This window comes from Vigna umbellata, chromosome 7 (assembly GCF_029865625.1).
Source record: "Vigna umbellata cultivar VRB3 chromosome 7, Vumbellata_1.0, whole genome shotgun sequence".
Classification (NCBI taxonomy): Eukaryota; Viridiplantae; Streptophyta; class Magnoliopsida; order Fabales; family Fabaceae; genus Vigna; species Vigna umbellata.
This window is the reverse complement of record NC_142171.1, coordinates 25,771,240-25,795,559: the sequence shown is the minus strand read 5'-3', so window position 1 is coordinate 25,795,559 and position 24,320 is coordinate 25,771,240. Positions and strand designations below refer to the sequence as shown.

The 24,320-nt window shown below is 33.1% G+C and overlaps 2 protein-coding genes across 2 annotated transcripts; one reads left to right on the top strand and one right to left on the bottom strand.

Annotated features, from left to right (window-relative positions):
- The first annotated feature begins 66 nt into the window (after positions 1-66).
- LOC148195581 (patatin-like protein 1) lies at positions 67-4,860 on the top strand. The gene is made up of 7 exons (XM_088095565.1): positions 67-284; positions 1,599-1,783; positions 2,134-2,299; positions 2,458-2,604; positions 2,736-3,026; positions 3,607-3,782; positions 4,574-4,860. Exons 1-7 carry the CDS (start codon positions 108-110, stop codon positions 4,683-4,685), a joined length of 1,254 nt encoding a protein of 417 aa, XP_087951691.1. The 5' UTR covers positions 67-107; the 3' UTR covers positions 4,686-4,860.
- Positions 4,861-6,853: 1,993 nt separating this feature from the next.
- Positions 6,854-17,893, bottom strand: LOC148195580 (helicase-like transcription factor CHR28). Its single transcript, XM_088095564.1, has 12 exons — positions 17,775-17,893; positions 17,602-17,704; positions 15,581-15,755; positions 14,854-15,503; positions 14,155-14,226; positions 14,001-14,078; positions 13,012-13,909; positions 12,104-12,234; positions 10,897-11,118; positions 8,132-8,725; positions 7,684-7,893; positions 6,854-7,267 (listed from the first exon to the last, which is right to left on the bottom strand). The coding sequence occupies exons 3-12, from the start codon at positions 15,678-15,680 to the stop codon at positions 7,163-7,165; spliced, it is 3,060 nt and encodes a 1,019-aa protein (XP_087951690.1). The 5' UTR covers positions 15,681-15,755; positions 17,602-17,704; positions 17,775-17,893; the 3' UTR covers positions 6,854-7,162.
- Positions 17,894-24,320: the final 6,427 nt, after the last annotated feature.

The window sequence follows — 24,320 nt, the reverse complement described above, 5'->3', positions numbered from 1 at the left end:
TGAGTGAAAAAAACGTGGCTAATGTTCCATTGGTTTAAAAAGTCTATAAATAGGGTTGTTATATGCAGAGAAGAAAGTGAAGGTTTTGAAGCAATTAGAGGAAATCAATGGCTCCTTTTCTTTTTCTTTTTCTGGTGTTATCTTCTCAGTTGGTAGGTGGAATGAACACAAAGCTTCCATCTCCATCCTATGGTAACCTTATAACCATTCTCAGCATAGACGGAGGTGGTGTAAGAGGTCTCATTCCTGCTGTAGTTCTTAATCACTTGGAAAAATCTCTTCAGGTCAATCACTCTAATAATATATATATATATATATATATATATATATATATATATATATATATATATATATATATATATATATACTTTCTTTTCTCAACTATTACTCAACTTCATTTATCTTTAGGATAATGATACTTTGATAACATTTTTTTGACAATATTTTAACACCATCTACGTGTCATTATGTGATTGGTTCATGATGGTGTTTATGATTATTATTATTGATTGTGGAGTAATTTTGGATCAATCACAGAATAATGACACGTAGATGTTAAAATGTTATCAAGAAAATGTTGTCAAAGTATCATTATCCTTATTTTTTTCTATACATTCTTCATTATCATCATATATTTTACACATATATACAAACACATACACACACATATATTGGAAATAGTTTTTCCAAACATTTGGATTAAGGTAATTTTAGAGAGTTTTCTAGAAACTTTGTTAAAATAATACATTGTTATGAGTTAATTGGTTTGTATATTATTAAAAATAAGAAATTAAAGAAATTGCATAAGAGTTTATGTAAATAAGCTTATACATAAATTAATTTTAACCACTGATAGAATTTATTTTATTTTACTTTTCTAAGAGTGCCTGTACGGAAGTTGTCCAAACAAATAATTACAGACACATAAAAAGATTGGACGAAGCTAGATTGTACCAAAAGTGGGAGGAAAATGAACTAGAGATCACATATGGTCATCTCTATAATTGAATTCAATCATTATATATTATCATTTTATATATCGTTTATATAAAGATGAGAATATATATATATATATTCTTTTGCCCTAATGAAAAAGAATTACAAAGTACACTGTCATAAAACCTGAATGACAACCATAATTTATTTTCCAACAGCATCTGTTTTATAATAAGAAACAAGTATTAGATCATCTATCCTATAATCTTTTTAATTGTTCTATAAGACTCCTTGACCAATCCCAAAATATGAAAACCTAGTTTTTCATATACTAAACAAGCACATCCAGATCTAAAAATTTAATCAAGTGTCACACAGTTTCAAGATTTGAGACTTCATTTTTCTTAAAGCAATATAACACTATTTTCTACGTAGTCACAGGACCATAAAACAGCCAAACAAATCACCTAGGAATACTTGTATTAATTGGTTTCTTTAATGAACAACTAATGTAAAGATTCCACTGTAATTCTCTATATGATGATGCATAATGATGATGATGATGCATAATGATGATGATGATGATGTGGTTCATGGTTCATATATACTTTTTTCCCTTTAACCCTAGAAGAAAATAAGAAGTTAGTTTGGTTGAGTTGCAGGCATGGGATAAAAGTGCATTGCTAGCAGATTATTTTGATGTGATAGCAGGGACCAGCACAGGAGGACTCATGACTGCTCTGCTATCTGCACCTAACCCACAGGACCCCACTCGTCCTCTCCTCAACACCACTCAAGTCATAGACTTCTATCAAAATTATGGCCCTTCTATCTTCGACCCAAATAGGTATTTCAAATCTATATCATTCTCAATATACTTATATAATCAAAATCACCATGCAGAATATTTTATTCAATATCAGCACTTTACAACGACAGATCTTTCCTTCTCATTCTATAATGTTTCAGTTTTGGTGTTTTTTTTTCTCATGTATATGGTCAATGTGTATGTATATGTAAGCATGCACTTTTAAATGTGTCTTTACACACGTTTTTTTATATGTATGTTTAGTCAAGACTCATGCAGACATTGTTAGGTTATGATATCATAATCTTATGATTTTTAAATGTTTATGGTTAGGGTAAATAAAAGCCATTAGAAACATTTGATTAGTTTTGTTTGAAAAACATGTGCAGAGTTTGGGATAATTCATTCCCAGGTCCCAAGTATGATGGCAAGTTCTTGCATAATTTAGCAAGTGAATTACTGCAAAACACACGACTCAGCGAAACACTGACAAATGTTGTGATTCCAACCTTCGACCTTAAGAAACTTCACCCAGTTATCTTCTCAAACTTTCAGGTTAGTAGAATTCATATTATAGTACTGTTTTCTTTTCACTTCAAAAGCTGATGTTTGATGATTTTAAGGTGTAGATCGCATAAAATATAACATTATATACTACAATAGTTCTTATTTTATCTGCATTTTTCTTACAATTTTGCTAATTGATGATGCAGCTGAAGGAAGTTCCTAGCTTTGACGCAAAATTGTCTGATATATGCATTGGAACCTCAGCTGCACCAACTTATCTACCACCTTATTACTTCAAAAATGGCGACACTGAATTCAATTTGATTGATGGTGGAGTTGCAGCAACTAATCCGGTGAACTATCTCCTTTTGAAACTCACCTTAATATGAATGATTTCACTTGTTTAATAATGTGTGATCCCAGTATGAAAATCTGGTGGAAACTCAATCATTTGTTCATGATGAAAAAAGAACACTGTTTGCAGGCTATGGCTGCTTTGACAGAAGTGATAAAGCAACAGAAGGAGAAGAATCCTTACATGACTCCTAAGAATTCAAAGGAAAACATCAATATCTTGTTGCTGTCTATAGGTTGTGGAACTGCAGAAGCTGTTGGTGTTGATGCCCAAATTGCAGAGCAGTTCTCAGCAAATCAATGGGCAGCGACAGGCCTTGCAACTGGTGCTTATGATTATGGTTCCAAAGACATGACCGAGTTTTACATTTCCACTGTCTATCCTGGCCTCCAATCTTCAGACTACTACCTTCGAATTCAGGTGTGCTTCATCTTTGGATTTGTAAAACAGTGATCATTACAGTGGAAAAGTTTGTTTGCGATACTTGAAAAACATGATCAAACGTAGTTTCTGTCAGTTTTTGAAACTGGTTTTTGACAGAAAATAGGTTGTTCAGTGTTTGTTTGGAAGAATCTTTCTTTGCAACCTTTTGTAAAAGGAAAAAAAGTAGTTTATGGATAAACAAAACCCGTTTTTCTAAACTAAAATTAGATCATGTATGAGTTCCAAATCGGATTTTAAAGAGTTTTTACTGTAAAAATATTCAGTTTTTGTTTTATATTTTTCTTGGAAGTTTATGATGTTAAACTTATTAATCCATCTGAATTTGTTCATTAGACAAGAATCTTGGGTTTGAAACCTAAAAGTTATGCATGAGTGTTTCTGACATGTTAATGAATAAGGTTAGGTTAACGCAATTAGAGTGGGGTTCTAAAAATAAAAAGATCAAAACCATTTACATAATAATGTAACAATTAAGATTAAGTTTAATAATTGAAAATTAATGGAAATATTATAACATTGGGAAATATTGAAGTGCATGTGGAATGTTGATGTGCAGGAATATAACTTAGATCCATCCATGGATGCCCTTGACAATGCCACTGCTGTGAACTTGAAAAATCTTGAAAAGGTTGGCTATAACCTTCTGAATGAACCAGTTTTGAGAAAGAATGTTGCCACTTTTGTCCCAGAGGAAGAAGAAGAATGGGGTACAAATGCTCAAGCTCTTGAAAGGTTGCACACTGTGTTCTTGTTCTTTCTCCCACACATATATATATATATATATATATATATATATATATATATATATATATACATGTATATATGTACATACATACGTGTATATATGTACATACATACATGTATATATGTACATACATACATGTACATACATACATACATGTACATACATACATGTACATACATACATACATGTACATACATACATGTATATACATACATACATGTATATACATACATACATGTATATATATATATATATATAACATTGAGTTTTGTTTTATTTATTTAACAAAGGGTTTTTTTTAGAGGGTCAAAAATTTGAAAATCTTTAATTATTTATTTGTGTTTTTTAAAGTTAATTATTTGTATTGTTCACCTAATTTTTTATGAATTTAAATATTTATCACAAAAGTGAAAATAAAAGAGAATTAGTATTTATTTATTGCAGAGTATAAATGATAAAACAAAAGAAAAATCTTCATGAGAAGTTGATTAATATATGTTTATTATTTGTGAATAAAAAAAATTAAACTACATTTATGAGGAAGCTAGTGTTTTCTAAATTCCAAGTGTCATTTAGAAAATTCTCAAAAGAGATAATTGTATCGTTTTCCCAAATATTTTAACTATATAGTATATGTGTTTTTACCAACATGATTCTAAGTCCACCATTAAGTAATATGTACGAGTTGTTGTGGTTTTTTTGATGTTGATGTTCAATTCTCATAAATAAAAACCCTAATATAAGAATTGTTTTTGTTTTCATAACTTTTTTTGTGAAGGTTGGCTGAGGTTCTGTACAGAGAGAAAAAGCTTCGTACTAAGAGAAAGAAATCAATGGAGAAAATGGGACGACCATTTATTAAAAATGTTGTTGGACAGACAAGTTATTAGAAAGGCATGATGAATAAATGTACTAATAGGTGCATAGACTTGTGAGTTCTATGCTTATGGAAAATAAACACATGAAATAAATCATGTATGGTGAATGTTTTGAGGACATTATGGAATTGTTCCTTAGTTTCTTTCTTGTTTTTTTTTGTTAATGAATTTGTATTGCAACACTATACTTCCTGAGTAACCTTCTTATGCCATTTATCTCTTAAATGTTTTTGTTTTACATTTATTTAATTTATGCTTAACGTTTGTCTTGGAGTATGCTTTAAAGCATGAACTAGTTGTTGGGAGTGGTAGGAAATGGGTTTTCAACAATTGAAATAACTAAATCAATCCAAATAAAACCATATGCCAATGATGGAACTGTTTTTAGACCCTAACTTTAATGCAAGTATTATTGAAGAAAATTACATCTAATTCTGTTAAAAATTCAATTTCTTGAAGATGGAATTCCAAAATGTTATAGTAAATCGTGTTGTTTGGATAATTATTTGATATAATATATCAGTTGGATTAAAAAAAATAAAAATGTTATTTTGGAAAAAAAATCTAACTAAAAAAATGAAAATAAGTATAAATAACCAATAAATTCATAAATATTATTCATATTCGTTTTCATTCAATAAAAATAACAAATATCTAACTTCTTTTAATTTGGATATAAAAACGAGTAAATACATGCTTATCTCGTCTTCATTTTCATACTAATCCTAATGTTTATCTATGTAAATTACTAAAGAACTCATTATTTATTACATAATATAAAAAAATTGTATATATATATATATATATATATATATATAATATTCTTATAATCCTACTTTTTTGTTTCGTTACACAGTTAAAATAGCTTGTTTTCTTACAATAACATCATTAGTAAATGAAAGACAACGTTTCAATAAAAGTAAAAAAAAAATGGTAACATTCATGGTTGGTCATTTGGCCATTGAGCATTTCTATTACACACAATTGCAGTGGCACTAAAGACAAAAAATGCATACAAAATAAATAGTTAATAAGCATGTATTAGACTATCAATTCCCTTAACAAAAATAGTATGTCCAATCAACAAGAAATAAAACATGAATGAATGACACAGCACATGTTCACAGTTCTGCTTCTCCTCTCATTCCTTCTAAGCATCTCCTCTTCCCACAACCAAACTCATTCCAACCCCAAACCCAAAACAACCGTCCAACCAACACCAAACACCCAACACTGTCACTCATTCATCATCAACAAAATCAAAACTAAAACTAGTCCACAGAGACAAAGTTCCCACCTTTAACACTTCCCACCACCACCACCAGACCCGATTCAACGCCCAAAGAAAGCGAGACGCCAGAAGGGTCGCCGCCCTCCTCCGCCTCCTGGCCTCCGGAAAACTCACCTTGGACTTGGAGGCATTCGGGTCGGATGTGGTCTCGGGTATGGAATAGGGAAGCGGAGAGTACTTTGTCAGAATCGGAACCAATACGTGGTCATAGACTCAGGCAGCGACATTATATGGGTCCAATGCGAACCCTGCACCCAATGCAGCCACGTGGACAACGCCGGCTGCCACGAGGGATGCTGCCGCTACGAAATCTCCTACGGAGACGGGTCCTACACAAAAAGGGAACATTCGCTCTTGAAACACTCACCTTGGGACGAACCCTGATCCGAAACGTGGCAATCGGGCACCGCAACCAGGGAATGTTCGTTGGCGACGCTGGGCTTTTGGGCCTCCGGGATGGGCCCATGTCCTACACAAAGGGAAATGATTTAACTTCACTACCGATGGGTGGACATTGCTGACATCTTTTTCTGTTTTTCCTTTTTCTTTCTTTCACATATAGAGATTCCCCAGTGTGAAGACTGGTAGAGCAATTGGATGATGAGGGAAGGGGAGCCACCACCAAACCATCAATAGGTCTCTGTTCTCTGCATTTTGTTGGGACCTCAGATTATTAGCACCAAATTCAGCCTTACATGTTTCCATTCACGTCAATGTCAAGTACATAAATAAGGTGTTTAATAAAAATTCTAAATTTTGCAAACAGTAATGATATTCATTTAAAGTTTTGAATTTGTTCTAAAATAAGAGTCCACATTGAGTGGGTCAATCTATACAGCTCGACCCACAGTATAATCAGTAATTCAAATCTAGCTAGAAAACTGTACACTGCAACAAAAGGTCATATTTTCATAAACCATATTATAATTTAATAAGAATATTTACAGACGGCCTTCAGCTATATAATAGCATGGAGGACAAAATTGCCCTTGTGGGCTTCAAAACAGATTAAATTACCACTTGGATCAACCAAGCCTCTCCTACCAAATTTTGCAAAGGGTGTAAGCAGGCACCAAAAAAAGTCATACCCTCCTTCAGAACAACCATTCCAACTCCATGCCAAATCGCCCAAAACAAACCAAAACTTCAAATTATCCATCCGTCATATGAGAAGAAGAAGCAAGGAGAGGTCTTGAGTCTAGACCATGAAGAGATATTTCAGATCATCCACTGTAAGGCGAGTTCCAGACCCACCAGCATGGTCTTCCCCAAAAGCAGATGCAACCATTTTTCTCTTTTCTTCCTGCCAATGGTACAACACAAGAACACTGGGAATTTATTTGACAGATACATTCTATCTTCATCTCAATCACACAAACTCCCCCCTCCCATATATATCAAAGCCTACTCGATAAATAACCTTTTTTTTTAAGAAAATATCACTTCATGTGCTAACTTCCCCTTAACTTTTTACAAGATTGACTTTTCTCCTTGAACCACAATAGAACTTCTGTTAATTTCGCAAGTCCAATTTTGTTTAATGAATAACAAAAGTAAGCAATATTAAAAGGAGGTTAAAGGTGAAAGCGAAAACAACTAGGGACTTGTAAAGTCCGATTGGCTGCTAAACATCACTCCTGCTCACCTAAATCCGAAATGGCCACCATGCATGAACTCATTTTGGCACATATAAGAAAATTAAACTGACGGATATTGTACCTGAAGAGACAGTATCCGATCTTCAACGGTATCTTTTATAGTAATCCTTGTCACAGTAACAGGACGAGTTTGTCCAATTCTATGGGCTCGATCAATAGCTTGATCTTCAGTAGTTGGATTCCACCAAAGATCCAAAAGAATAACATGACAAGCAGCAACCATATTCAAACCAAGGTTTCCCGCCTTTAGTGACATCAGCATGACAGTTATCTGAAACAAATTTCAATTAGTCAGCCAATTGAAACACTTAAAACACAGTAGATAATCGAAGTCCAAGTAATAGCAAAATATACCGATTAAAATTGTAACAACATGATTGATATAGCCATTAAGAGGATTAAATTTCATACCACTTCATCTACTATCGATAGTTTCTCATATTGCTTTATCCCATTTATTGATTCGCATATAAAAGTTACAGCTATAACAATGTTGGGAAGGGCCTAACCTCAGGTTCAGAATTGAAATCCCTAACAGCTTTGTCCCTTGCACCCAGAGTCATCCTACCATCAAGTCTCCTGTACACTATACCATATTGACACAATGATGTCTCAACTAAATCCAACATGCTAGTCCACTGGGAAAAAACTATAGCCTTTATCGATCCTTCGGTTGTAGACCCTGAATACTTTCTCGTGTGTTTTGCAACCCTAGCCTCTGAATCACTGTCATCAACATCTAGATCAACAGAAGACGACGGCGAATTTCTACAACATCCAGAGTTCTGTAAGTCAGAATTGGATATTTTCACGTTACAATTTGACTGCAAAACCTCAAGAACAGCTTTGATTTTAGATGAAATGTAATCATCCCGCTGCACTTGCGAATAATCACTAAGATGTGAATTTGAAGAACTAGAAGTGCCTCCCTCATCAGAGATACAACTTTTCAAAGTAACTTTGGAGAAAACAAGATCATCACCGATTGTTTCTTTACAATTAACAGCAGGGCAAGTATTATCATCACCAGACAAATATTCCTGTACACATTCATAACAGAAGACATGGCCACACATGGTAATAACAGGGCGATCAGGGTGATCCTGTTGAAATCATAGAGCATATCAGCCAGAGCCATTATTGACATCAAATCACCACTTACCACCCATTATAACAGGTTAAATGAGTAATCAAAATCTAAAAATTACTTGAAGTATGTAGGGAAATAAAGAACTATGTTAGTGATACCAATCACACAAATCACATTCTCATCATCACCTCCATTTGTAATTATTAAACTCTCTAAAAAAAGAAATACAAAGATGCTGAAATGAATAAACATATTTTGAACATATTTTTTCCTAATCAATATGGAGATGTTGATGATATTTTTATCCCAATAATCTGTTATTTATATTACTCTCTCAAGTCGGTAAATAAAGATCCATCATTTCCAACTTATTTACAAGATCCTAGAATCTATCCTGAAGTAGCTCATTAATGTAAGTGTCTGCTATTTGTTATCCCATATCATGTCGTATTGGATTGTCGGTAATAGTCATGTATCTCCTCCTTCAAACATGAGAATCATCCAAGTTTCTTCTACCCTTACAATGAAATTACTTTTGGTAGACGAGGTAATTTTTCGTTCCCCTAAGATTTGTAGGTTTATTGGGTGGGTCATATTCATGTAGGAATTTAAAGATTTTACCTCACGGCTTCAGCATGTGTGGTGACATCTATTTTGTATATCCTCAAATTTTGGTGCTAATGATTTAGTTCAATCCACAACCCATTCAAAGTTCTATAATATTCCAATGCAGAGAGGGAAACACGTTAAGAATTAAACACCCTACTCTCGCAATCTCATAGCATGCAACAAATCCTTCTTCAAAGAAAAAGTATTATTCAAGTCATCACATATCCCTTTAGCAAAGAAATCACAAAATTAGAGACATTGGACATCAACCCTCCACCATTTTCTAATCTTGACTGTCCCTTGAGAATCCTCTAAATGTACTGCAATGTGATGAACTTTACCACAAACAGTGAAAGAATCACATGACAAAGAAGACTTGTTTGACACAAAATGAAAACTCATATTTACTCTGATCAGAGCCAAAAGGGAAGCCAGTACCCCGTGGAATAGGCTCAGGACATGACCCTGTCTGTAAAGGCAGGGGTGAGTGACCATCAAAAAGCAAGGGGCTTGGGCTACACACGCCGGTACTAATAGGGCATGTGACAACATTTGGCAACTCTGTCGGCAAAACAGTTGTCTACATTGTGATCGCCAATATGAGTTGCACCTTTCTAGGCTGCCATTAACCTCAACAACAACAGAGGCAGGGCAGACACCAGCTGTGTCAATGGGTTAAGTGGTAGCGGAAACAGAACTCACAATATGGGGAGCCCTAATACCAACTTGAACTGTGTAGGGCAATAGAGAATTACTTTATTGACAATAATCAAACAAATTACATTTTCATCCCCTTTATTTGTAACAATCAAACTTAAACTAATTAAACAAAAATAAGCTTAAATGAATATGAATATTCTAGAGACTTCTTATCATAATCAATATGGAGATATTCAAGGTATTTTTATCCTAATAATTCTCTACTACCAACAAAATTCAACTAAGCAATTATGATAAATGTCACATAGATACAACATTCAATCAATAAAATATAGTACCACTAAAAAGCAGATAATATCCTTGTATAATATCTCTCCATCTCAATGAACTTTTCTTTTATCAACAAAAATGTCAGTTGCATGAAAAAATAATACTGAGACACGGATAACAGCAGTAAACTTAAGATTAAAAACAATTAGGTGTGAAATGCATTGAGATGCAATTGACAGTTGTGGATGTTTTCCTGCACTACTAAAACATCTTTAAATAGAAAAGCATTTCCCTAAAACTATTTCTTATTTGTTTGGGATAATAAACATGTCTATTTTTGAAAAACCAACAACTTTTGCTAAACTCATAACTATATTCACATTACTTAAATAGAACACAGGTGTTCAACTTAACCCAATTTAGTAAACAAACAACGTCCATGGGAAGTGCAAAATGCACCATACTCCTAAAAAAATACCCATACAAATTTCAGTTAAAAGTCCACTTCCAAATGTTAAAAATCGCACAATATAGGAAGAAAACACCATAACTTATATAAGATATAACCAAAAGGATCTAGAGTACCATCATATTCATAACAAATGACACAAATACCAAAAAATATAGCATCTGAACTTAACTCACATTGCAAACATGACAGATAGTAAAGGTTGCATCCAAACAACTAAACAGATTAATCAGCAATTCCCTTGGAAGAGTTTTTGCCATTTCAACAGAATCCTTCCCAACAGGATCAGAATCAATATCTTTAACAAGACGTGGATGATCACAAGCCTGTCGGAGACGTAAGAGCATTAAAAGAATATTAGCATAGTTTTGATTGACTGTCCCAGCAGCAGCATATGCCTACAAAGCACGAGCTTTAAGTGTCAGATCCACAATACTTCAGAAATATAAAAATCAAATGAACCAAAATAATTCTATAATTTACACAAATGTATGCTACATTTTGATAAATTAGATACAAAGAATGATATGGGAAATTTAAAAACCCCACCAACCCAGCACTTCTTATATATTAAGTGTATGACAACCCATAACTGATTCACCCATGCAACAAGGTGGGGAATCTGACAGAAATGCACTTATCAGGCTTTTAATAAGTACAAAACTGAAGCTTCTGCCTGTTTATGGAAGTAAAACAATTTAGTAATCATGCAAGATTTAAGAAAATCACCAATGAAATTATATTAATTGCATAATCATATGCATTTCAGAACTAGTTATTAAAAGACTCAACAGCTACATTAATTTAAAATTTTACCATTAAAAATATCCTATACCTGAGTGCTCTAAACATATGATCAAACAGTATGTGATGTGTGCTATCCAAGGTATTTGTGTTATGTTCTAGTTTCTTAAATAGGATGTGTGATGGACTTGATTCATTCTATTAGCTTGTTAGAATTTCGAGAATATACACACATATACATACACACAAAATACCAAATGTATTGGAATATCTTAATGTTATTTTAGAACATCTATAAGAAATAATCTGACATCAATTTTGTTAAACACCACAGAAGAGAGAAACATTGAGATGAAACCGTGTTTCTAAGACAGCACAAAGTGCAATATTTATATTGAGAAAAGAAATACAATAAATAAAGAAGAGTTTATATCCTCTAATAACAAATATATGATACGGAATAAATTAAACTGTCCCTAATGATACATATCTAATCTAGATATTCTTGATTTTATAATTATAACACTACCCCTCAACTTGAAGCATATAAGCCATTTATAGATGTTGCACTTAAAAGAAACAAAAAAGTATAATTACAAAAAGTCTTGGTATTAATATAAACCAATTTGAAGAACTAACATTAAATTGATTGCGTGAGTCTGATTCCAACTTAGTATAGAAGGCTCGCTCCTCAATGGAGAAATCCACTTTACTGAGCTCAATTGTTTTAGGAGGCAAATTGATTATTGGCTTCCCATCAAGCAAAGTTCCTAGACAAATGCAATAAATTGATGTTATATAACAGAAAAGACCAATACTCATACTATATTTGACTATAAATCAAAGGGAAATTCGCCTCAAATACACAAATCAAAACCTAGATGGCTGAAATGTTCTGTCCACACCCTAAAACAAATAATATTACATTCATAATCAAACATAAAGAAAAAGGATTAAGTTATTACATTCTACACAGTGGGAATGGTAATAGAAATTGGGATGAGTTCGGTAAATAAAAGGAATAATTCCATCATATAAAAACATCTGAAAATCTTCCAAAAAATGTAAACAGACTGACAATGCAATATTATGCACAGACTATACTTTAATTGTAAATAAATTAAATTCACTAATCCAGCAGCAATGAAGGAAAAGTATCCTAGCAGATCTGCTTTTATGTTATGGTCTTTGATTAAATCCCTGTGTGATCCTGCATTGGCAGGTCATCCGAAAACTACCCAATATAAGCCCACGTAGCTAACTTACAGTGGAGCAAGTTAAGAGAAAAAAAGATTTCCCAAAAAACAGTTTTTTAATATGCTATAGAAGGGCTTGCAACACTACACCAAAGTGGCTACCTTTCTTGATGCAGGAATAAGTAGTCCCCTTATCAGATGAAGTGAGAAACCAAAACTGACATCTAGACTTAAGTAGAGATCAATGAGAATTTAGCAATGAGACTGAAAACCCATACCACCGGCAAAAAGGTAAACATGTACAACCCATCGTCAATTGGTGCATGAGAAATCAGAATATAGTAAATTCACCTTTTGTACGACGTAGCATTATGGCCCTTAAAACTGCTTGAAGTTTCTTGTAACCTTGAATGGAATCTCGGGATATAGGAACCTTTATGGTGTTGTAGAATGATTTATATACAGCATAAGGATCATACTTCAGGAATCTAAAGTAGCTATACAAATCATCAATAGTATTTTGAATAGGTGTTCCAGATAAGCACCACCTTCTTTTGGCTCTAAGGCTGCAGCAAGCTCTAGCCACCTGAGTTCTGTGATTTTTTATTGTTTGAGCCTCATCTAGAATAACCCTAAACCAACCTACTTTTGCAAGAGGACCAGAACCACATTCCGTAGAACTGTCAATTCCTTTTCTACCCTTTTTACCCTTCTTATTTCCGTTAAATTGTTTTTTCCTTTTTTTAACAGAAAACTCAGAAGATAACCCAAATCTTTCCCCATTTTTGTCCTCAATATCGTCATCCTCAACTAATGGTTGCTTAGGAACTTCATTAGTCACAATAGAGTATGTTGTTAGAACCACATCAAATTTTGCAAGTTCAACATGATTCTTAGTCCTACTGCCCCCATGATAAACTAAAACAGAAAGCTTTTCATCTCCAACTTTCTCATCAAGTTCCCTGGCCCACTGTCGCATAACACTGGCAGGGCAGACAACTAGGGTACCAGCAGCTGGCCTTTTTCTACCAGGTGTCTGTGTTGAACTGCTAGGTTCTCTACTAGGAAACAAATCATCAGCTTCCATACTATTTTTATGCTTTTCCACATCTATACCACCATTGTCATCATCGTCATCCAAATTCAAAGCTTCAGTTTTATGATTGAACACATCATCTGTTTTTGATTTTGACTGTAATGACCTCAATGCCAGAATGAGGGAAATCATTGATACTGTCTTTCCAAGACCCTGCTTGAACAAGGTTTTCATAGTCAGGTAACAATAATCTGAATTAAAGATAAAGTGCTGTAGCTTAAAAAAATTATCACCAAACATTGACCTGATCATCAGCCAAAATCCCCCCCAAGCAATGCAAACTTTTGGTTTCCCTCTGAAGCATCCAAGCCAATGCAATTTTCTGAAATATAAAGTACTCAGAAATAAATGGTCCAGAACAGAAATAATAAAAGAAATTGAATACACAATCCAGATACCTGATGTCTCAGAAGAGAGACAGACAATACACCAGCAGGTAAGTCATATTCTGTTTTAGGTTGACTGATATCCTGTGATAACCAAATTCACAATTGACAATTATGATTCTCTACGAGTACAACACATACTGATGCGAGCACTGAAAAAGAAAATTTGAAGCAGCTTCCACAAATCACATTGATGTAGGACAAACATCAATAAAGCATAAGATTAAACACTAAACCAAGTGAAACTCAACATTTGGCTTAACTGTTTTACTTTAGAACTAATTGTCCGTTCCACACTAACTATTGTTGTGGGGTGTTACTTCATTTAGAGTATGTTTGGTAGAGGTGAGAGAAAAAGGTAAGATAGAAAAAAGCAGGTAGATTGGAAATAGATGAGAAATAAAGTGAGCATTAGAGGTGTTTGTTTGAAGAAAAATAGAAAGGGAATAGGAGAGGGAAAGAGAGATGGGTAGAAATAGGTGAGAAATAGTAGATCCCACGAATTTCCCAATCAGTCAACTTTGACAACCCATCACATACAAGTCCTAAACACAGATTCAAACTCAAGTAAATATTTTTCATAAAACTTGAGATAAAATATGTCAACTAGTTGATTTCTGCTCAAACTAACAGAGTGATTATCTTCTTCATACAACTTTAAGAATTTAAGGTGTTAAATATACAAACACAATGATAAACATCATGTAATACCTGTAATGCTGCCTCATAAATAAGTCTCTCGTCATTTTCGGCAGACCTTTCATCACCTATTCCAGAACGATATGCAGATTCACTATATGTGACATTCAAAGTTTGTGGAGTTATGGCCTTTCCAAGCACCAAAGATGATGGAAGAATCCTGTTCCCACCATTTTGATACAATAAATGACCTTCGTCATAGCCCCTGATAAAACTATCACGAATGTAGGCCCTATCACCGGATATGCTAGGCCCTATTCCCTGGCGACGATTCTTATATGTATCATGAAGATGACTATTGTCTGTGCTATCTTTTAAGTTGCTTAATCGGATGTCTGGTGCATATAAAGGAGAAGGAAGAGCCCTTGTTACAGAAGGCTGAAGAGTTGAAGGAAGGGTCCTCTTGAAAGCTTGATGAGATGACATTTTCTCATAATCTGCACCATGAGACTTTGAAATTCGGGAATTAACTGGTTGTTGCGGACTTGTATTTCCATTCTGAGCATGGTATGAAGGTTCATCTCTTCGCACAATTCTGTGGTTTAGTGCATTGGTACTGGACACAGGTAGTGTAAGAGGTTTGCTTTGTGAATGATTATACAAACTAGAAGAACTTAGGTTTGAACTATTAGCCCCTGTTGAAGTATGCCGCCGACCATAATCTGCATATATTATTGCAGGTATGATGATTACTACAAATTATATATATCACAAGGGAGCTTTACTAAAGATCACGCACCTGAACTCCTTTCATTAGTTGTTGGAAGAGTTCTCTTTTGAACATCTATCTCCTCCAACTCATCATCATCTGACGAACTAATAATATATATCTCATCCATGAAATTGTAATAACAATATATCTTCCCTCAGCCACCCTAGAATCTACAAACAGAACCATAAAAAGTTGTGCCAACCTGCAGTCATAAAGTTTCATGAATATCCAACTCCACATGACAACACACGATAAAGCCATAGGTACCAGTTACCAGATACCCATACATAGATAAATAACCCTCTAAAATCACTATAACAGGAAGCACACTGACCACTAATTTGAATATACTGCAAACTAAAAATGTGTACTACTCCATGCAAATATAAAATACTAAAAAAAAAATAAAAACAAAATTAAAGAAACTCAAGATAAATAGTCACGGTTTGCAAACAATCACAATCAACGTATGAGCAATAAGAACATGTTAATGAAGTAAAAAAGAAAATAAGGAAAATGATGGTGAAATTAATAGAAAAAAGAACATGACAAATTAGATGGAAAAAAAAACGTGGCTGTAAATATAAAGGAAGAAAAAACTAACTCAGTATAAAAGTAGTCCTAAAAGGTGGGAAGGAATAGAGTCAGAAAAGAGGTAGGTTATGTAGAATACTTCCCCCGAAAATACCCAAACAAAGTTCAGGGTGTATAAATGGATTTCTGGAGTCAAAATATATCATGATAGAGCCACAACACAATGCAAAAAGACACTTTTGTGGCTACTAATGCAGCCATTATGACTACTGTTAGAAACCACTGCATCAATTGACCACTATAGATAAGCCTTCCCAAAATGAAAACACCTTCCCTCAGATACTCAACTGTTCTATACACCTTTGCTATTAAATCAAATACTCAACTGCCCATAAGCATTTATCCTGTAGCAAACCACACAAGGGTACACCTTGAGTTCTATATAATTTCTACTTTTTTCCGACAAACAAATGCAATTAAGATATTATAAAAATGTGGTAACAATCTCATTATTCCTTTTACATGTAAATCCAACCAGTAAAGGGGAGCGGGTAAGAAAAAGAAAGTATAACACGACATAAATATCACTATATTATAAGGGCAACCTGTGAAATAAGTGTTGAAGCAAATGAGTTCCACTAACAAAACTCTTACAGATAAAAATGATGATAATTTTATTGGCAGAAGATAATAGATATCGCAAAATAGTTAACAATATTATTACTTAGATTGAAGTACAAAATATCCAGAGCAACTTTCCTCTATTTTCATTGAATATGAGTAAGAAAATGCACCCAATAAAGTATTAACAGCTCCATTGCAAATGAAGTATGAACTAAGATGTATCAATGAGGATAAGCACGCGGTTAGATCTTTTAAGTGAAGAGAATACTAAAGATTATTAAAATAACTTTTGCAAATTCATAGACCTACGCAACTCTTTGGTCCAAATTGTATGTTACTTTCATTTTATCTCATCCTTCCATCCCTCTTAAAAGATCTTTCCAACAAACTACCAATTAAATTCACAAGTAGAGTTCAAATTCAAACAATCACTGAAATACCTAAATTTTTCCCTCCAGGTAAAAAACATAAAATTAAGTAATACCAAAATCAAATCCTTTCTCTTCCTTCTATCTATTAGTGTTCCACCCTATCATCAATCAATTAAACAAAAGTACATCACCAATGAAATTCACAATAAACCGAAACTAAAAGAAAATTGTAACTACCATACACACTGCCATTCTATATAAACAATCAAACAGAACTGCTCTCTCACATTAAAACGACCAAGTTCATGTATTTCCACTATTTAAGAAATCCATGCCCCAAGCGACAGCAACAATTGTAAAAGAAGACCAACGAAAATAAAAATCCGAGGCAGATCAACCACATTGCACAGGGAAGAGCGAACCAAAATTCAAAAAGCGTGCAAAACCACCAAAACCTCAACCATTGGGGAAAAATAAAAGGTAAGAATATAAAATTGCTAGAGAGTAATTGAGGGTTGCCTTTTGAGTTGAGAAATGCGTGAAAAGGAAACGATCTTTGGAGAAGAAATTGAAGAACGCAGTAGAGCATTCACAGAGACTAGGGTTCTCCCTAGTTTTGCACCTAAAACCAGCAATCGACAGTAAGAGAGGATCAAAACGACATAGGTTGAAGATAGTTTGAGTTCACTTACGCAAAATCTGAGAAAAACACGGAATGAGAAATTGCAGTTCCTACTTCCTTCAGGTTCCAATTCTTTCCCTCTTTCAAAGTATCTGTATACTTCAACTTTGACCTTTACCACTGTAATCTCATTTGTAAGTTAAGTTGTTGTGATTTACTTCATCGCTAATTTATATATATTAATTTATAATTAATGAAACCAATTTATTAAATAACTTTTTGTTTAAAGATTTATTTTTTATCATACAAATACATTAATCTATTAACACAACAAAGATTTCACACATTTATAAAATAATAAAAGCAGTTATAAGTATTTACTGATACAATAAAGATAAAATTATACGATAAAAAAAATAGGAGTCCATCACTAAAATATGTATACCAAATCAATTATCAAAATTGATATCCTGAAAATCAGGATTTTTAATATTTAGTTTTAGTGGTTTATGTACCAAATATAAAGTGAATACTTCCATATCAGAATAAAGGGTAAAGTAATATAAGAAAATATATAACATGGCATAGATAATTTATGGTAACTCTTCATGCTTTAACAAGTGCATTATAATTTAATTTTTTTTTATGAATTTATGTTGATTTTATGTTGTATATAAGTTACATTGATTTTATTGTTTTGTATTATATTAAAAAATAAAAATATTTTAAAATATCAATATCAATGTAGTTTTAAAAATATGACAAATGGACATTAAACAAAACGATATAAAAAAAACAAATAGTTGAGAAACCCAATTTTTGAAATATTTTGTTTGATATTACTTTCACCCCTTATCTATTTATAATAGACTGAACACAAATGGACATAAAATAGATAGTGTTAATTATTAGCATATGACTTAATTATTAAAACTGATATTTAAGAGAATAACATAATTAGCAGTTAGTTTATTTAAACATTAGTTTGTATGTTTTAAATTTATAATTTTTTTATTTCTTACAACTTAATATTGTAACATAAATTATTTGAACAATTATTGAAACAAAAGAAGTTTTGTTAAAGCTAAAAGTTCATCATTAATATGATCACAAAAATAATTAACATACCATTTTTAATATATAACTTTAATTAATCGCATCATAATTATACATAGTGCATAATTCAATCAGCACATTAAAGCGTCAGATAGTTATTACGTACGTTTAATTTGCAAATAAATAATGGCTTAAACATAAAAAAAAATATCTGTCACTTATATATAAGAAGATTAATTTACGAGAAAGAAAGGAATCCGAAAACCTTTGTAATAGATTTTATATATGATTAATCTCTCTCTTACTATATAAGCGGTTATTTGTAAAAAAAATATAAATATAATGTATTCATTATCTAATTTTATATGGAAGTTTTGAAATAATATTTTGTGCATTGAGATCGAAAATAGTTCATTTTGCTTCACGTTAATAAACATATTTTTATTATTATTACTATGTATAAATATTAGAAAGTGAGTTTTAAGTCTAACTCAACCCCACAAAACCGGCATGTAAGGTGAGGTTTGCACCTCAACTGAGTGAAATAGAATAATAGAATGCCCACATAAAATACCATATTAGAAAGATGGGTTTTGAGCCTAACTCAACCCCACAAAACCGGCTTGTAAGGTGAGGTTTGCACCTCACTTATATATTATATTTTGGCCTTATCTCTAGTCGATGTGGGACTTCCAACAATAAAGATGTTTATCATAATAAAATCATAAATACATTATACCAAAAACATGACCAAAGAAAATAAAAGTGAATGATTTTTAATTTATTATCATAAATTATTATAATAACACTTTGTTTTGGGCATAGGATATGGGATGTAGGATCGAGATCAACATCCAACATTTAGATAATAATTCAAAAGGATTCAAATGATATTCTTTGCTTCCAATTTTTTATATTTATTTGTTTAGTACTATTCAGAAACCTTTGTAAACGATGTTTCAATGCTAAATTTAGTTTAACGTTTAACAATTCAAATATTAATGTCGCAATAAATGCAAAATCACTTACCTCGTTAACTCAAACCTATATTTATAGATTTTGGAGTGGGCATTTAATTAGCAACGGCCTAATTGCGGTCCAATTCAATCACATTTTACTTTAAGTTATTCAGCACTAGAGTTAAACTCTCTGTCAATTGACCATTTAGTTCGTCTTTATGGTTGTCTAGTCACGAGGATGGTCTGTGGAGGAGTCCGACTAACGATTGACTGTCTAGTTTGTTGTTGATCGGACGATCATACGATACACAGGCTTCCTAAGTCTGAGCTTGTCATGACAGATGAAGGGGTTCGTAATAAGATGGGGCTTCTACCTTTCGATCTTTTATGAAGTAACCTCGACCCTAGTCGCTTGTCTGGTTAGCCTCTGGACCATTCAATTAAGCGGTTAACAATTTTCAAAAATTTGAAATGTTACCATTGAGGTAAAGACGTATGGCACTTCGAGTCTTATGACAATCAGAATTCACAAGGTCTGATGTTGAGAGTCGTTGGACATCCAACGGTTGAGGATGGTTGATGGGGAGGTTCCTCTTGGATATAAATACGAGTGGCCTTACTTGTCATTTTCACCTTTGCCTTCAACTTTTCTTTGTCAACAATTGTTTAACTTTTCTTTATCTTTTAGGCAATAATGACAATTGTTGATTTATCATCGTTTTCTGCATTTTTCCTTGTTTTATGTTGTCAATGGTTGTTGTGCTCCTTTCCTCTTGGGTTTCTAGCCTATGCTTCGCTACCGCTCAAAGGTATGGTGAGGACATAACGCTCGTGTTCCAAAGAACCTCTGTTTGGTGCGTGCTCAACAACCTGTTTGAGGCGCTCAACACCAATGGCTCAGGGCAAATTGGCCCTGGCCCTTCTGTGTTGTCCATTTTTTATGTTTTTCTGTGTTTACGTTTTGTTTTGAATATTTCTTGTTTTCTAACTCTTGTACATATGTGTGTATTCTCAAAAGAGGTTGAACAACTTAGGAGCCTACCCTGCCCCTACCAACATTGAAATAATAACAAAGTTTTATGCAAATGCAAGAACTTACTCTGATGAAGTTGAGCCTCTATTGAGTTATGTGCAAAGGAAACATGTTCCTTTTGATGCAGAGGCAATTAACTCTTTTTCTGGCACAAATTTGCAGATGGGCAACAATCTATGTTAGTATACCCAATTAGTTGAAGAAAGAGCTAATTTTGGAGAGATCGAGATAGTAGTTTGTCGACCACGGGGTGCCTTTCAAAGAAGCAAACATCAACAGTCTGTCCATATCAAGAGATTTGTTCTTACCCCGGTGAATAAGTTTTAAACGATGTTGATTCTTGCTAACCTCTCTGCTTGCTCTCATGTCTCTAACATCACTGTGGGTCGGTCTCTCATCCTATACAACATCATTTGTGGGAAACATGTGGATGTAGGCTGACTCATTCTAAGGAGATATGTTAGTGCGTTCATGCTTTTGGTACAAAATCTCATGTTCGACACCCTTCCTTAGTCAGTCATCTTTGTCAGCTAACGAGGGTGAATGTCTTCATCCTCCTTTCGACTGACATCCTCGAAAGATTGATGTAGCTGAGCCTGATGAGGAGGAAGATGACTATAACTCTGTTGGGAGTGGAGAAAACATTTCTTAAGTTGTAGCTGGAGACTCTTTTGCAGGATTCTTTTTGTAGATAGACTTGAGTTTTAATTTCATTCTTTATTTTCTCTTTTTTTTAATTCTAGTTTTAGTTTCTAGTTTTTAATTTTGGAACTCTTTTTAACTTGTTTGGTGGATAGTTCTGATGCATTTGGTTTAATGACTTGAGTGAATGATACATATGTTTGATTTGATTGAAAATCTTTTATGCTTGCTTTTTACTATTATGAGTTTTGCTTTGAAAATTTGATTGAGATGATGTTGATTGAACTTGTTAAACATAAATTGTGGTTGCTCTTATTTATCCTAACTTTGATGGATGCATTGTTTTTATTGTGATCAATATTCATGACTTTGTGTTTGACAAATTTTGGAACCCTGAGTAAACTTGTGAGATATTGTGCCTTAGAATTTTTGTTGAATGTTATCACTTGGGAGTCACAATTGATTTTTCTTGAGTTTCTCTCTTTGAACCATTCACTTGCATGTTACATATGATCAATGTCATCTTTTTCTTTTACCTCTTCTACAATATTTAGCCAAAAAGAAAAGTTTTCTCATTCTTGGAACCTTGAGCTAAATTAAAAGTTCTTGACCACCATACCTTAAGTTAAGAAGAGCATAAAATTCAACATTAGGGAAGAAGTTCAAGTTTGGGGGCGTTCATGTAAAGGAGCATTGAAATAACAAAAAAAAAAGAAAGAAAAAGAAAGAAAGAAGAAAAAAGAACGAAAAAGAGAAAGAAAAAAGAGTTTAATGAACGAAAGTTGGGAGATAAGTTGGGAAGTGGTATATTTGGTTTTGAGTAAAAGAGAAATCTATGTTATATCATGATTTTACTTGTTTGCTCTCTTAGCTCAAGGTGCTCTATATATAAAAAATCCAAGTTTTCTTAAAGTCCTGCCACAATACAAGTCACAAAAGTTCTTCTGATGGTAACTTGCTTGTAAATGTTAATTTTCATCATTATCTAAGCCACATTTTATTAACAAAATCAATTTTTCTCTAACTTGTAACTTAATCTTCATTTTTATTTTGCTTTTATAAATACCTTTATTTTGGGCTACATTTATTAATTTATATCTCTAATTTTTTATCTTATTTTGTAATAGGAAAACCCTTAACCAAATCAAATAGCTTGACAACCCAGATAATCAAGAAAAACATAAAAAAAGGGAGATTCTAAAGTCCAGGTAGCTCAAGGTATTTTCTATTTGAGTTATTTTAAATCTTAGACTTTTATTTTATTTCATTTTTAAACACTTATTTTAAACTTATTTTGTTTTTCTAATTTTAACGAAAAATGATTTTTTTTGTGTTTTTAAAGGTATGAGTATTTATGTGATCGTCTGCATCATACTAATACGTAATATTTTTCTTTTTCTAAATAATTAAATAGTATTTTAAAATATATGAGTACTCATGTGACGTTCTAATACTTAATACCTTTATTTTTTACAAACATGCCAAAATTTCTAAAAGAATAGAAAATCTTCAAAACCTAAAAACATCAACATTTTCAACGAATAATATTTTCATTGAGAACTACGTGATCTTAAGTTTTTCATCATGATTGAAGATATGTAGGAGCAATGTTAATCTTTTGTCGAATATGGTTCGTGGTGTTGTTATGATTTGGGTTGCAACACAAGTTATCTCAATTTTTTTTTTACCAAAATATTATACATGAATCAAAAATTTATTTAAATACTATAGTGCTACAATTATTTAAATAATGTCTTTTTTTCTAGTTATAATTCTTTTTTTAAAGAGTCTTCTAAAGTTTAATTGAAAAGAAATTGGTTGAAAGAAAGTTGAATTCTCTGCTAATTTTTTTTTTCTAATTTTTCAATTAAAGAAGAAGAATAGAAGATTTAGGTTTAATGTCTTAGTAGGTTCCTATTTTCGTTCGAAATCTCAAATAGGTCCATTTCTTTTTTGGCGTCTCAATTGGGTTCTTGTTTTTGTAAAATTGAAGCAATTAAGGGCTTTCCGTCAAATTAAGAAGACGTCGTTAAGGAGGGTGTTACGTGGCATGCTGATAGTGTCTTTTTAAATGATGTGGCATTAAAACCGTGTGTGAAGTGTATTTTTTTAATTTTTGAATTAAAAAATGGAGTGCAAAGAGGGAAAATAAAATTTAAATAAGGGCAAAGTGGTTATCTCATTTCATAGAATACATGAAAAGGTCTAAAAGCACTGCCAGTACCAAACATTGCTCCTGGAATGACATCCTTCATCTTCTCTGGCAACCAAATCACGCTTCCATGGCAACCACCGTAGACAGAACTACAAATTGCAGGAACCCAATCGCGAATTCGCCCAACATTTTCACCACTGCGAGACAAAATTAGAACCTGCGAAAATTCCCAAATCAAAAACCAGAAAAAAGATGTATGTGAACTGATGCAAAATTGACAAAAAAAAGTTCAATCTGCGAAAATTCCCAAATCAACCACCACTGTGAAGCATCTTCACCTGACCACCTCGTTAATGCTGCCGCAGAGACCACCTAAACACACCAGCGCCTCTTTGTGAGCTACTCGCTAGACTGCCACCAATCGTGATTCGATCTCCACTGTCTTCGCAACCTGAAACGCACAAAAACCAGAAACGAAAGAGGAACCCTAAAACGTAGAAAAAAAATCCCAAAATCAGCGAACCCTAGTCGCGCAAGCACGATCGAGACTCAGTAGGTGAAACTCAAGAGTGTGATTCCTTTTGTTTTCCACCATCATCGCGAGAGATCATTAGAATCGTGAAACACCTGCAAAAATAAAAACGCATCCACAAGAGAAATTTTTCTCTCGTGGACAGAGATCTCCATGGCAATTGGCAGCAGCACACTTCGTGGTGCAGGCAGAGGAGGCAGAAGCAAGCCTTCCAAATCCCAATTCTGAAACCCTAATTT